The sequence below is a fragment of the Rhinoderma darwinii genome, chromosome 5 (assembly GCF_050947455.1).
Source record: "Rhinoderma darwinii isolate aRhiDar2 chromosome 5, aRhiDar2.hap1, whole genome shotgun sequence".
NCBI classification, from domain to species: domain Eukaryota; kingdom Metazoa; phylum Chordata; class Amphibia; order Anura; family Rhinodermatidae; genus Rhinoderma; species Rhinoderma darwinii.
This window is the reverse complement of record NC_134691.1, coordinates 299,701,842-299,715,955: the sequence shown is the minus strand read 5'-3', so window position 1 is coordinate 299,715,955 and position 14,114 is coordinate 299,701,842. Positions and strand designations below refer to the sequence as shown.

The 14,114-nt window shown below is 44.0% G+C and overlaps 1 protein-coding gene across 1 annotated transcript; it reads left to right on the top strand.

Annotated features, from left to right (window-relative positions):
- Positions 1 to 1,753: 1,753 nt before the first annotated feature.
- On the top strand, positions 1,754 to 12,307 carry EXOG (exo/endonuclease G). The gene is made up of 6 exons (XM_075828687.1): positions 1,754 to 1,935; positions 5,545 to 5,694; positions 7,383 to 7,522; positions 7,670 to 7,746; positions 9,442 to 9,556; positions 11,033 to 12,307. Exons 1-6 carry the CDS (start codon positions 1,806 to 1,808, stop codon positions 11,489 to 11,491), a joined length of 1,071 nt encoding a protein of 356 aa, XP_075684802.1. The 5' UTR covers positions 1,754 to 1,805; the 3' UTR covers positions 11,492 to 12,307.
- The last annotated feature ends 1,807 nt before the right edge of the window (positions 12,308 to 14,114 follow it).

The window sequence follows — 14,114 nt, the reverse complement described above, 5'->3', positions numbered from 1 at the left end:
CGTTTGACAGCTGTCAAACGGCGACGCGTAAATTACAGGTTGTCTGCACAGTACGTCGGCAAACCCATTCAAATGAATGGGCAGATGTTTGCCGACGTATTGTAGCCCTATTTTCAGACGTAAAACGAGGCATAATACGCCTCGTTTACGTCTGAAAATAGGTCGTGTGAACCCAGCCTTAGGGTATGTGCGCACGGTAGCTGGCTTTTACATCTGAAATGACAGACTGTTTTCAGGAGAAAACAGCTGCCTCGTTTCAGACGTAAATGCTCCTCCTCGCATTTTGCGAGGCTTCTCTGACAGCCGTAAATTTTGAGCTGTGCTTCATTGAGTTCAATGAAGTACGGCTCAAATTACGTCTGAAAGAAGTGTCCTGCACTTCTTTTGACGAGGCTGTATTTTTACAAACATCTGCCCATTCATTTGAATGGGTTTGCCGACATACTGTGCAGACGACCTGTCATTTAGGCTGGGTTCACACGACCTGTTTTCAGGCGTAAACGAGGCGTATTATGCCTCGTTATACGCCTGAAAATAGGGCTACGATACGTCGGCAAACATCTGCCCATTCATTTGAATGGGTTTGCCGACGTATTGTGCAGACGACCTGTAATTTACGCGTCGTCGTTTGACAGCTGTCAAACGACGACGCGTAAATTGACTGCCTCGGCAAAGAAGTGCAGGACACTTCTTTGCCACGTAATTTGAGCCGTTCTTCATTGAACTCAATGAAGAGCAGCTCAAGATATACGAGCGTCACAGACGCCTTGTATATTACGAGGAGGAGCATTTACGGCTGAAACGAGGCAGCTGTTTTCTCCTTAAAACAGTCTGTCATTTCAGACGTAAAAGCCTGCTACCGTGTGCACATACCCTAAGGGTATGTTCACACAGGGTGAATAAGCTGCGTAAAAGCACACAGCTTATCCGCCCTATGCGCAGCAGGGAATTCCGGCAGAAAAACCGCACCAAATTGTGGTGTCGTTTTTCGGCCGGAATGTCAGCTGCAGAAAACCAGTGGGAAAAAAAAATTGATACTTACCATGACGACGCGTCTCCCCGACGTCCTGCAGCCTGGAATGACGTTTCATCCCATGTGACTGCTGCAGCCTGTGATTGGCTGCAGTGGTCACATTGGATGAAATGTCATCCCAATAGGCTCTGAAACACAGAATTCTGGGTAAGTATACGTTTTTTTTTCTCTTCATTGCGTTTTTTTGCGACAGAGTTGTTGATTTTCCACTGCAAAAACAGACGCAACATCTGATATTAGTTTTGGGGCTTTACCTCCCTATTGAATTCAATGGGAAGTTCCGCAACAAATAATCGTTTACGCAAATACAATTAACATGCTGCGGATTAAAAAACTGCACCGCAATTCAATTTCGTTTTATGGAGATATTCTGCATAACTTCTAGAGGAGAATATGGCACAGATAGTGCCTAGGAGTGCAAAATATGGACCTGCAAAGACTGTGCCACTCTACAGGGAGTTGAACAAGGTTAAAATCCACAAGTTCAAGGACCGCGTCAAAACCGCTCATTCAAAAATAAAAAATAAATAAGCCGTAAATGAAGTTATTGATAAAACGAACACTGATCCTCATCATGAGAATAGCAATCGATATCAAACAGAACCAGTAGATGGCGCCCGCCATACAGCTTACTGTCAATGTATTGACTTGCAAAGAACAGTTCTGATCAGTAGATGTCGCTGGCAGCACATCTTGTATTCTAAAGTATATGGCTGTTCGTGGCCAGCAGGGGGCGTTCCTAATAATTTGTCTCTTTGTCCGCTTCCTCACGATGTCTGGACACTTGTCTTATAGATTTATAAGCCGCCGTTTCTTTGGGGGATTCGTGCTGGGGGCGGCGGTGAGCACGTCTTCCTGCCTGGCCGCTCTTTATATAGACTACCGAAAACGATCCGAGCCAGGTAAGAACTCGGTATCCCATGCTACACGTGCTTTCTGCAACCGGCTAATCACAATGCCCACAGTGTTCCGGGCATCCTGAGCGACTATAATATAGCATTGCAGTAAAGGTAAACCTAAAAATAATTGGGAAATGCACCGGTACTGAAGGGTTAAAGCTTTAGCTGCTGTCAGCGCTGGAAGTAACCAACAGGTAAGGGCTTATTCAGACGAACGTACGGACCTATGTTAGTCTATGGGGCCGTGCAGACTGTCCGTGAGTTTTGCGCAGTGTGTGTCCGCTGCGTAAAACTCACGACATGTCCTATATTTGTGCATTTTTCGCGCATCACGCACCCATTGAACTCAATGGGTGCGTGAAAATCATGCGGAGCACACGGAAGCACTTCCGTGGGACGTGCGTGATTCGCGCAACAGCAGTAAAAAGTATTTCGTGCTTTTCTGTTTACGAACATAGTGTCATCATGATGGCGACTGCGCGAAAAACACGCAGCTACGCACCATATGGTGATGACACACGGAGCTGTTAAGTACATTTTGCGTGCGCAAAACGCAGCGTTTTTTGCGCGCGCACAACGCACATGCTCGTGTAAATTCTCCCTAACTGTCAAGCGCCAGTCCCGTGACCTTGTATTGTTACCAGTCTGCGCACAGGGACTCGAAGATGGGGGGGAAAAAACGTTGTTTTTTATAGAGCATGGTTAGTTTGTTTTTTTTTCTAAATGCTTCTAAAAAAAGGAGACATTTTCCCCAGTGTCCATAAAAATGTTTTTCATGATTTGTTAATTCATTTAGAGGAACTTGTCCAGATTATCATGCTGATGTTCACACTGATGTGACCCGTGCCATGCTAAACGGCAAATATATATATATTTTTAAAGCAGTTCTAGGAACATTAAGAAAAGCCTAATAGAACTCTCCATATTGAACATAGTTATTGCCAATTATTTTTTTTACCCATGTGAGGATTCCTAGAAAATAATTTTCCCAGAATTGATACTTGTATATGTGGGAGTGCGTCACCGCAGATTATAATGTATATAGCGGATAAATTCTGCGCTACCCGCCCATTCTTTTTAGCCAATTATTCCTAAGCCAATATACTACATAAAACCAAAATATACAGTATATTTATAGCAATCACACATACTATATGTGGCTGTCCGTATCCAATACAATTTACAGACTTTGCCCCTAACCCAGCAACACCCCTGAAACTATAGGCTCCATCTCCATAACCTATACATCTTGTGTCCAATTACTTCCTACAATACAGTGTGTTGTGCCGTAATCTGCGCCATGTGCCTACAGGGTGTTGTGCCGTAATCTGCGCCATGTGCCTACGGTGTGTTGTGCCGACCTCTGCGCCATGTTCCTATTGTGTGTTGTGCCGACCTCTGCGCGATGTGCCTACAGGGTGTTGTGCCAAACTCTGCGCCATGTGCCTACAGGGTGTTGTGCCATACTGTGCGCCATGTGCCTACAGGGTGTTGTGCCGTACTCTGCGCCATGTGCCTACAGTGTGTTGTGACGTACTCTGCGCCATGTGCCTACAGTGTGTTGTGCCATACTCTGCGGCATGTGCCTGTAGGGTGTTGTGCCATACTCTGCGCCATGTGCCTACAGTGTGTTGTGCCGTACTCTGCGCCATGTGCCTACATGGTGTTGTGCCGTACTCTGCGCCATGTGCCTACAGGGTGTTGTGCCATACTCTGCGCCATGTGCCTACAGTGTGTTGTGCCATACTCTGCGCCATGTGCCTACAGTGTGTTGTGCCATACTCTGCGGCATGTGCCTACAGGGTGTTGTGCGGCATGTGCCTACAGGGTGTTGTGCCATACTGTGCGCCATGTGCCTACAGTGTGTTGTGCCATACTCTGCGCCATGTGCCTACAGGGTGTTGTGCCATACTCTGCGCCATGTGCCTACAGGGTGTTGTGCCGTACTCTACGCCATGTGCCTACAGTGTGTTGTGACGTACTCTGCGCCATGTGCCTACAGGGTGTTGTGCCGTACTCTGCGCCATGTGCCTACAGGGTGTTGTGCCGTACTCTGCGCCATGTGCCTACAGGGTGTTGTGTCGTTCTCTGCGCCATGTGCCTACAGTGTGTTGTGCCGTACTCTGCGCCATGTGCCTACAGTGTGTTGTGCCGTACTCTGCGCCATGTGCCTACAGTGTGTTGTGCCATACTCTGCGCCATGTGCCTACAGGGTGTTGTGCCATACTCTGCGCCATGTGCCTACAGGGTGTTGTGCTGTACTCTACGCCATGTGCCTACAGTGTGTTGTGACGTACTCTGCGCCATGTGCCTACAGGGTGTTGTGCCGTACTCTGCGCCATGTGCCTACAGGGTGTTGTGTCATTCTCTGCGCCATGTGCCTACAGTGTGTTGTGCCGTACTCTGCGCCATGTGCCTACAGTGTGTTGTGACGTACTCTGCGCCATGTGCCTACAGGGTGTTGTGCCGTACTCTGCGCCATGTGCCTACAGGGTGTTGTGCCGTACTCTGCGCCATGTGCCTACAGGGTGTTGTGTCGTTCTCTGCGCCATGTGCCTACAGTGTGTTGTGCCGTACTCTGCGCCATGTGCCTACAGTGTGTTGTGCCGTACTCTGCGCCATGTGCCTACAGTGTGTTGTGCCATACTCTGCGCCATGTGCCTACAGGGTGTTGTGCCATACTCTGCGCCATGTGCCTACAGGGTGTTGTGCTGTACTCTACGCCATGTGCCTACAGTGTGTTGTGACGTACTCTGCGCCATGTGCCTACAGGGTGTTGTGCTGTACTCTACGCCATGTGCCTACAGTGTGTTGTGACGTACTCTGCGCCATGTGCCTACAGGGTGTTGTGCCGTACTCTGCGCCATGTGCCTACAGGGTGTTGTGTCATTCTCTGCGCCATGTGCCTACAGTGTGTTGTGCCGTACTCTGCGCCATGTGCCTACAGTGTGTTGTGCCATACTCTGCGCCATGTGCCTACAGTGTGTTGTGCCATACTCTGCGCCATGTGCCTACAGGGTGTTGTGCAGTACTCTGCGCCATGTGCCTACAGTGTGTTGTGCCGTACTCTGCGCCATGTGCCTACAGTGTGTTGTGACGTACTCTGCGCCATGTGCCTACAGTGTGTTGTGCCATACTGTGCGCCATGTGCCTACAGTGTCCAGAAACATAATTCATGGTAAGCCTCAAAGTGCCCGGTATCTTACCCCACCCCCACAAAAAAGACATTCAATGCACCTAAGTGTTCTGCCGTTTCCCATGTCCCTCTTCTCCGCTCTGTCGGTGGGCCAGCGACTAACTGCTCCTACCCTCCCACACTGGCAGTAACTGCAAATAGTGAGTAGGCAAGTTGTGGCCTTACAGATTTATTAACCTATAGTCCCTACGTTTCGTTATTTTATGATGTCTTTTAAATTCATATTTGATTTATAAGTCACCATCATGTTACACAAACTTGAATTAACGATCAAACCCCAAGAGAAGTATATCTGGGATATCGCATGTCATTATGTTTATTAACCCTTACAGGTGTGTGTTGCCTATATTATATGATGGACACGACAGCTTCACTGAACCTGTTATAATGTTATTATTACACTTTTTTGTCTCAAGAGCCAGTACAACCGTCCCCATTCGAGGAATACGGATTCCCGCAGAGTGGTGCAGAGGTCAGACAATATGTTGGTCATGCTTTATCCTATGATCAAGCCAAGAAGATACCGCGATGGGTGATTGAACATCTGACAAAAGAGAAACTAGTTGGTGAGTAAAGGACTTAATGGGTATTTCCAACTCAGACATTTATGGCGTGTCCACAGGGAATATGCAGCAACCCAGGGGGAGTGCGCTTTGGCCCAGTGGGACAGCTGGCAGGCAGGATGTTGGGAGTAGTAGTCCCCTATCACTGTCTGTTCAAGGTGGCAGTACCCGCCTCCACTAGACCTCCCACACTTTTAGGGCTGGCACAGCGATGAGGGGTTGCACTTAGATGATGGTGGTAGTTGTTCCCCCGGGGCACCCTGTGTATATGTCTCCTGACTAGTTGAAGATGGGGTGCCCTTGATGATGTAGTGCAGAATAATAGGCCGGAGTCTGTAGAGCAATTGAACAGATAACTCACAGTTCCTTTACTTGTCAGAAAATTGCAGAACCTATAGATGGAGGGACACAATCTTACAGCAATGGGCTGGCTGACCTGGAGGAAGATTTCCAAATCTCACATGTTCCCTAAATGGCAGCAATCGGTTTCTCTGATGCAAATTCTCAAATAGCGATTCCTCTAGTATGCAGTTCCCACTGGCAGGGTCCACATATATCTCGATTTTCTGCAATTTCTAACTGCGAGGTGCAGATCTTCCACACAAAAGCAACATGTAATCTGCCAAAACCTGATGAGCCGGGCCGAGGTCTATAACCCAGTCGTCGCTGTAAGGCCCAGGGAAAACTTCTCCTCACAGACTTCTCCTCTGTCCTCCTCAGAGTACAATACATCCTCTTCTCAGCCCCTCCTATGGTCCACTCAACTCCACTACACTGTACATGGAGGGGGCCAGCGTTTTATTAGTTTAGCTCAGTCCAGCCGAGTATAAATACTCCTCTTAGCTTTTTTGAGTCTTATTTAAAGCCGCGTAGAAATACGCGTGAGACTGATTTAAAAGCGTACCAGAGCCTTTACAGGCGTCAATGATGCCTGTAGAAGCTTTATTGCGACCTCTGCCTTCAGGCACTTTCCTGTATAATTATGTAGAATCATGTAAAACCGTATAAAACATTAACCATTTATTCAATAGTAGTGTCCTAGGGGGACACTGCATATATCCCAAAGACCATGTGCACTTTTGCGACCGTTTAAAAAAAAAAATACTTCTAAATGTCACATTTTGGGCGTAAGTTGGTTGCTATGTTTTGTGTAGTTTTTTTTCTAAAGCAAAGCACCCCCTCGTTGCAGATTTGCTATGGGTTTCCCCATGACTTCTTTATTGAACCACTTATAGGAACGTTTTCCTGGAACTGCTTCTTTGACAATGCTGCAACATGTATTTTTATAGTCATGGATACTTCTTTGGTGGTGGTGTAGGTTTCCTGAAATTTTTAGAAAACCCCTCAGTCCTCAAAATGTCTTTTTGCAATAACTGTAAATTTAAGATGAGGGTGGTGGTGGTGGGGGGAGGGGGGTTTGCATCTGCAGTATCTCACCCTCCGTGTACCAGAGACTGCATGCTCTGAGCGGCGGGGAAGCTGTAGTTGAGGAAGAGCATGCCCACTCCGCAAGAATAGAGAGAAATTGTGCATTTACAGAAACCAGCAGGAGGATGGAAAAAGATCTCAAATATGTAATGTTCGGTAGTCTGTAAAGTGTCTCAGGACTGGTAAACATGGATGTCTCTGATTTCAGTGTCCGTCATGCTTTACTTAGTATATTTATCGTAACTCCTTTATCTTTTCCTCAGGTTTTGCTGAACGAAAACACTGTCTATTTAAACCGGATCCAAATGTTCCACCAATGTTTGGTGCCAACAATGAAGACTATTTACAAAGTGGGTGGTCTCGGGGTCACATGGCACCAGCGGGGGACTGTAAATATTCTACAGTAAGAATTTTAGTGTTCCGCTTGATTTTTTTTTTCAGACATGTTTTTGAATTTTAAATAAAATACACATAAATTGCCTTCATTTGACTTAAATATTAGTTATATTTTGATCGTTTACAGTAAAAAAAATTTTTTCATATTCTACAGGAAGCTATGGCAGAAACCTTCTATCTTTCAAACATTGTGCCTCAAAACTATGAAAATAACAGCGGCTTCTGGAATAGGTAAGATCAATGATCAACAGGGAACTACTTGTCCTAAGTGCTATCTGAGACATGTAGTTTAACCCCCTACCCGTACCATGCCGTTCTGTACTTGTGCGGCACAGGTGGGAGGTGGATACCAAACAGCACCATAGGTATATGACACAGGTATGATGTGGACACAGGCGCTCTGCCTATGCCATTATTAGCAGGGGTCAGCTATAATAACTCTTATCCCGGGCGATCAACCCCTTAGATGCCGCAGTCAATATCGACCGAGGCACCAAAGTAGTTTTACAGAGAGAGGGGGCTAAAATAAAGTTCTGTGAGCTAAACAGCCTGCACTCCAGACCGAAACATAGCAAACTAGCAGAGAGATTTGTGCCTCTGCTGATGTATTTAGCTCACAGAGTATTGCCTAGACTCGATACAGTTGTATTCACACCTCAGCTGAGTGCAGGACTAGGTGTGTAGGGGTTTGCAGCCTCTGACTGTAAACAAGAGTGTTCTCATTCACTGACTGCAAACCTAAAGTATATTAGAAGTTTTATAACTTTTAAATTATACAGTGATTAAGCTTTATTAAAGCCAGAAAACCCCTTTAAGTTAGTGGTTGGTTGCTTTGTAATGAAATTGCTAAAATGCCCTAAGTTGCTTTGTTCTGACACGGGCAACTGTAAATATCCACATGACTCACAACTGCTCTTCATTTCAGGGCCCCTTTCTCCCCCTGGAGGGGCTTAGTTTAAATAGGACGATGCGATTATCCCACCCATAGCTTTCAAAGATGGCGGCGGTCAGGTGATTTGATCATGTGACTGCCTGCTCTTATGCTTTTAACACATGCACAGATATAAAAGATTCTGCTGCCTGTATCTGCGCACACGCTGCACAGAAGTGACAAGCGGTCACGTGGACAAATCACCTGACAGCCGCCATCGTTGAAAGCTATAGACGATACCATCCCCCCAAAGAAAATCTATAGAAGCTAATCAATTAAATATATATGTACCCCAAAATGGTGCTATTGGAAAATACAGCTCATCCCAGAAAAAAAAAACAAGCTCTCATACAGCTACATAATCAGAAAAATAACAAAGTTGTGACTCTTGGAATGCGGGGATAAATTAAAAAAAATGGATATATTGGTTGGTCATTAAGGGGTTAAATAGTAGCCGTTATGTGATTTGGATCCACACATGGTCTCCAGGACAACACTGCACCAACAGAAATTAGAACAATTAAGGGCCCGTTCACATCAGCGTTTGGTTTGAGTTCATCGGATCCGTTCAACCTTTCCGTAGGAGGAACGGATGAACAGAAACTATAGCTTCTGTTTGCATTGTCATTGATTTCAATGGTAATGATTGCTGCAGTTGGTTTTTGTTTGTCATTTATATCAAGTATATTTTTATTCCACGGAAACAATAGCGTAGTCGACTATGTTATTGGTTCTGTGAAAAAAGCCTAAACTTTACGGAACGGAAACCAACTGCAATGGAAGCATTACCATTGAGTCCCTGAGATATATACAAGTCGCCATATCTGCAAAGAATAATAATAAAAAATAAAAAGGAGGACAACTCAAGGAAAAAAAAATTCTCAACCAGTGGTGTTCAAGCAGGCCTGTTATGAAGACCAGTTTCACAGTACATGACAATGGACTCCTTGACTAACCGCGGTTGATTTCTCTCGTCTTTTGAAATATCCATCCAGGTTTGAAATGTACTGTCGAGACTTGACGCAGCGATTTGAGGATGTGTGGATTGTGAGTGGTCCTCTGACATTGCCCGTGCAGCATGAAGATGGCAAGAAAAATGTCCGTTATCAGGTGAGTCATTGTTTAGTCACGTGTCTATAAATGTCACTTCAGAGTTGACCGATCTGCCGGTATATTCTTGAAAACAATGAATATTTCTCAGTCTGGTTGAACTTTGCTTTTTGCACCTGCCGGATGGGTTAAGAAGCGTTCAATCGTGAAATGAAGTTGTTCTTATCAGCAGCTGCAGATCCGCTTCATTTCTTAGTTGAGGGAGAAAGACACTGCACATTCTCATTAAGAGCTACCTATTTTTTCTGTAAACAGAATGGGATTATATTTTGATAAATTATACATTGGAATTAAAATGAGGCCTCTAAAAGCAAAATGTACAATAGAAGACCCTTTTTGGGGAAGCGAATGACCGAATCTGGAAATGCTGCAGCACTTGCGTGTATTGACTGTTCTGCTGTGAAATAATCCCTGGAATCGTAGGTGTTTGTGGGCATGTAGTCATAGCACTTCTTTACCTACTTATCATCTGTTTAATAGATAGTTATTAAGAGTCTTTTTCACTTTTTGATGTCATTTGATTTGTCACTATGCATGTCAGAAGAATACTTTGTGTCTCATGATAGATCGAGTAACTTATTCTAGCCAACCTTGGTATTGAGTGAGACCATTGATATGCACAAATGGTGTTACATTTACATTCTTCATGAAAGCTTTATTTATTCAACCTCCTTTTTTTTACTTTGGACAAACCTTCATTGTCAGAAGAGTCCCCTAAAAATAAGCTGATGACAGGCTGTCCTGCTGCTGATACCCCAGAGATTAACTGTAAGAAGCAGGAGAAACTGGAAGAAAGTGTTCAAAACCCCTGCAGTGCCTCCACAGGGCAAATTAAGCATTACATAGCTCCTATAGAGACCCTCTATGTAGCTCATCTTCTCTCTGGATATTTAATGGTGGTTCCAAATGAGTGACTTTTTTTAAAAAATAATTCAGAATACCCGAATATGAGCTTTCCAAACCTTAAGCCCTCTAAAGAGGTTGTTCCACAATTTAAATTATTTTTCTCTTTAATCACACAGCACTTTGAATAGCGAATCTGCCGCACTGTGTGTTAATATTGCTATTACTTGTTATGGCGCCTCCTAGTGTTCTTTTGATTCCCCTCTCAGAACGTCGCCTAATGTATCCAGAGTTGGTGAGACTAAGTGCACTGATTCTAATTGGCTTGGGTGTACAATAGCAGGAATCACTCCACTCCCCGAGTACAAGATGATCCGGCCATTGGACTGAGCTGCTGAGCATGTGTGACCTCCGGCACTGCATATATTAGGTGAATATTTTGAGAGTGTATCAAAGATCACTAGGAGGCACCATAACAAATATGTAACAGCAATATCTAGACATGTAGGTTCTAATTTCTAAGTGGAGGCGTTTAAAGCTAGATTTAGATGAGCAGGGGTCAACTGCAGTTTGTGGGGTGATGTACTTTGATTTCCTTGGGGTAATGAAGGTTTTGTTAATTCTTCTTTTCAGGTTATTGGTAAGGATGATGTAGCAGTGCCAACACATCTTTTTAAGGTAATACTCGCCAGGAAGAAGCAGTCTGAAGAGACCCTAGCTGAGGGAGCATTTGTTGTTCCCAACATCCCGATCAGCTTTCAGCATCAGTTGCCCGAATACCAAGTCCCCCTTGAGAAACTTGAGAAAATGTCTGGTCTGGTTTTCTTCCCTCAAGTGGCCAAATCAAAAGAAGTGAAGAACATTTGTGAGGTGGACACCTGTAAACTTATCGAACTAGAAGAGTTCAAATTATACATTGCAGGACGGAATATGAAGAATGCGAGAAGCCTACAGAGAGTTGAGAAGATTATGTTAAAATTGAATGAGGCCAACATAAAGCCGGACAAGTATCTCTTAGATGTTTATAAGCAGAAAAAGAAAGAACTGGAGTCCAGTGAGACAGTTACTATGCGAGAAGGAAGGAGAGGGTAACACCTTGCCTGCATATGGCAGGTCCACTTATCAGAAGTTATAAAGTTCGGTTATTTTGTTCAGGGAGAGGTAGAAATGGACTATTCACCATGGCAAACCCAGTTAAATTAGGACATCTGTAAAACACCATAAAAACAGCAAAACTAATAGGGACGGGGAATATAAACAGGTCACCTAGTGAATAAGCAGTTGTGGTGGTAAAACCTCTTGGTCAGTTAGCAGAGCCAAGAAGACTTTCATGACTTCTGGACTCTCTTGTATCTACCAGTTTATTGTTATAACATCTTGTAAATTATTCCCATCTGAAAATCGGATAGTTTCTGAAAGACGCCAAAGGGTTCAAGTACTCCTAAACATAACATCACACCATGTTCGGAGCATACATTCTTCATACCCCTTTTTTTATGTACACTTTTATTTTTTTTATACAGTAGTAATTCGTAGTTGACTATGCCTTGCAATATAGTTGAAACAATTCTATGGCAACCAATTGAATGCCAAGAGGACACTCTTTTGGTATAAGTCTAGCTGACCGAAGTCTATGGGGATGATTTATATGTAAGGAGAATATTCTAACGTCTGCACTGAATGTAGTGGCCGAGCTTGGTGTGAACCTAGTCTTAAATGTACTATAACATGATCCAGTTAAATAAAAAATATGTATGCAATCCAGAAGTTGTCGTAATTGCAATAGAAGTATCTCGTATTCTAAGCATTCCCATTTATTACATTATTTTTTCAGTTTGTGTAATATTAATATGCGACGTGTTAATGAAAAATGGTGCAAAATCTATATAATGTGTGTTGCCTTTTACTGTTGCTGGAGTCCTTGAAACAACTTCTACATGTAATTGTGTAGGCATGTGTTAAATACAGTTTGCAATGTATTTAGTCTAATTCTTTTTGAAGAACTTGCTCATTTAACAGTACTGTGCAAAAGAATTAGTCAGTTGTGGAAAAATGCTTTCAAAAATAGAAGTGTTAATGATAGTTTTTGTTTTTTTATCAATTAACAAAATACAAAGTGAATGAACAGAAGAGAAATCTAAATCAAATCAATATTTGATGTGACCACACTTTGCCTTCAAAAGCATCAAATCTTCTAGGTACACTTGCACAAAGTCATGGATTTTGTAGGATTATATGATTAACCAATTATACCAAACAGGTGATAATGATCATCATTTTCATAAGTAAGTTGAAGCACAGTCATTCAATTTAACAGAAACAGCTGTGTAAGAGGCTTAAAACTGGATGAGGAGTAGCCAAACTCTGCTTCAAAGCTGAGGTTGTGGAAGACCGTTTCATGTCCCAGGTCCACCATGGCAAGCATGAGCACAGCAACAGACACAAGGTAGTTATAATGCATCAGCAAGTTCTCTCCCAGGCAAAAATTTCAAAGCAGACTGGGGTTTCAAGATGTGCTGTTTTGAAGAAGCCCAAGGAAACAGGCAATGTTGAGGACCGCAGACTCCGTGGTAAGCCAAGGAAACTTCGCAGATCAAAAACACTTCATGCTTACTTTCCTTCAAAATCGGAAGATGTCCAGCAGTGCCATCAGCTCAGGACTGGCAGAAACCAGTGGGACCCAGATACACCCATCTACTGTTTGGAGAAGTCTGGCCAGAGGTGGTCTTCATGGAAGAATTGTGGCCAAAATGCCATACCTTCGATGTGGAAGCAAAGCCAAGCGACTTAACTATGCGTGAAATCATAGGAACTGGGGTGTAGAAAAATGACAGGAGGTGCTCTGGCCTGATGAGTCAAAATTTGAAATATTTGGATGTAACAGAAGGCAATTTTTTGCAGAAGGGATAGAGAGCGGTACAATAACAATGTCTGCAGGCAACATGAGACATAGTGGAGGTTCCTTGCAAGTATGGGGCTGCATTTCAGCAAATTGAGTTGTGAATTGGTCAGGATTAATGGTGTCCTTAAAGTGTACCTAAACGTTTAAAAAACTTCTGACATGTCATAGTGACTTGTCAGAAGTTTTGATTGGTGGGGGTCCGAGCACTGAATCGCTAAAACGAAGCAGCTGAAGCTCCTGTGTGGTCGCTCAACCGCTTCGTTTCTGTTCGGCTTCTTCCGGAAAGCCGATGTATCGGAATACGGGCTCGCAGCCTATCTATTGAGTCCGTCCACCGATACATTGATTTCCCGAAAAAAGCAGAACAGAAACGAAGCGGCTGAGTGCTCACAAGAGCGCTTCAGCTGCTTCGTTTTAGCAATTCGTGGGGGTCTCAGTGCTTGGACCCCCAGCAATGGAAACTTATGACATGTCAGAAGTTTGTTAAACGTTTAGCTACATTTTAATGCTGAGAAATACAGTAAGATGCTTATCCATCATGCAATACCATCAGAGAGGTGTCTTCTTGGCCCCAAACTTATTCTGCAGCAGGACAACGACCCCAAACATACAGCCAATGTTATTAAACTATCTTCAGCGTAAAGTAGAACAAGGAGGCCTGGAAGTTATGATGGGGCCCCCATAGCGACCTGATCTCAACATCGATTCTGTCTGGGATGACATGAAGAGACAGAACATCTGTGGTTAGTTCCCCAAGATGTTTGGAACAACCTCCCGTCGAGTTCCTTGAAAAACTGTGTAAGTGTACCTAGA

Bases quoted from the DNA above. Each gene is read 5' to 3' on its own strand.
- EXOG (XM_075828687.1), top strand. From the start codon at position 1,806: ATGTCTGGACACTTGTCTTATAGATTTATAAGCCGCCGTTTCTTTGGG. The intron at 1,936-5,544 runs GTAAGAACTCGG...TTTTGTCTCAAG, and splicing joins CCGAAAACGATCCGAGCCAG to AGCCAGTACAACCGTCCCCA. The intron at 7,523-7,669 runs GTAAGAATTTTA...CATATTCTACAG, and splicing joins GGGACTGTAAATATTCTACA to GAAGCTATGGCAGAAACCTT.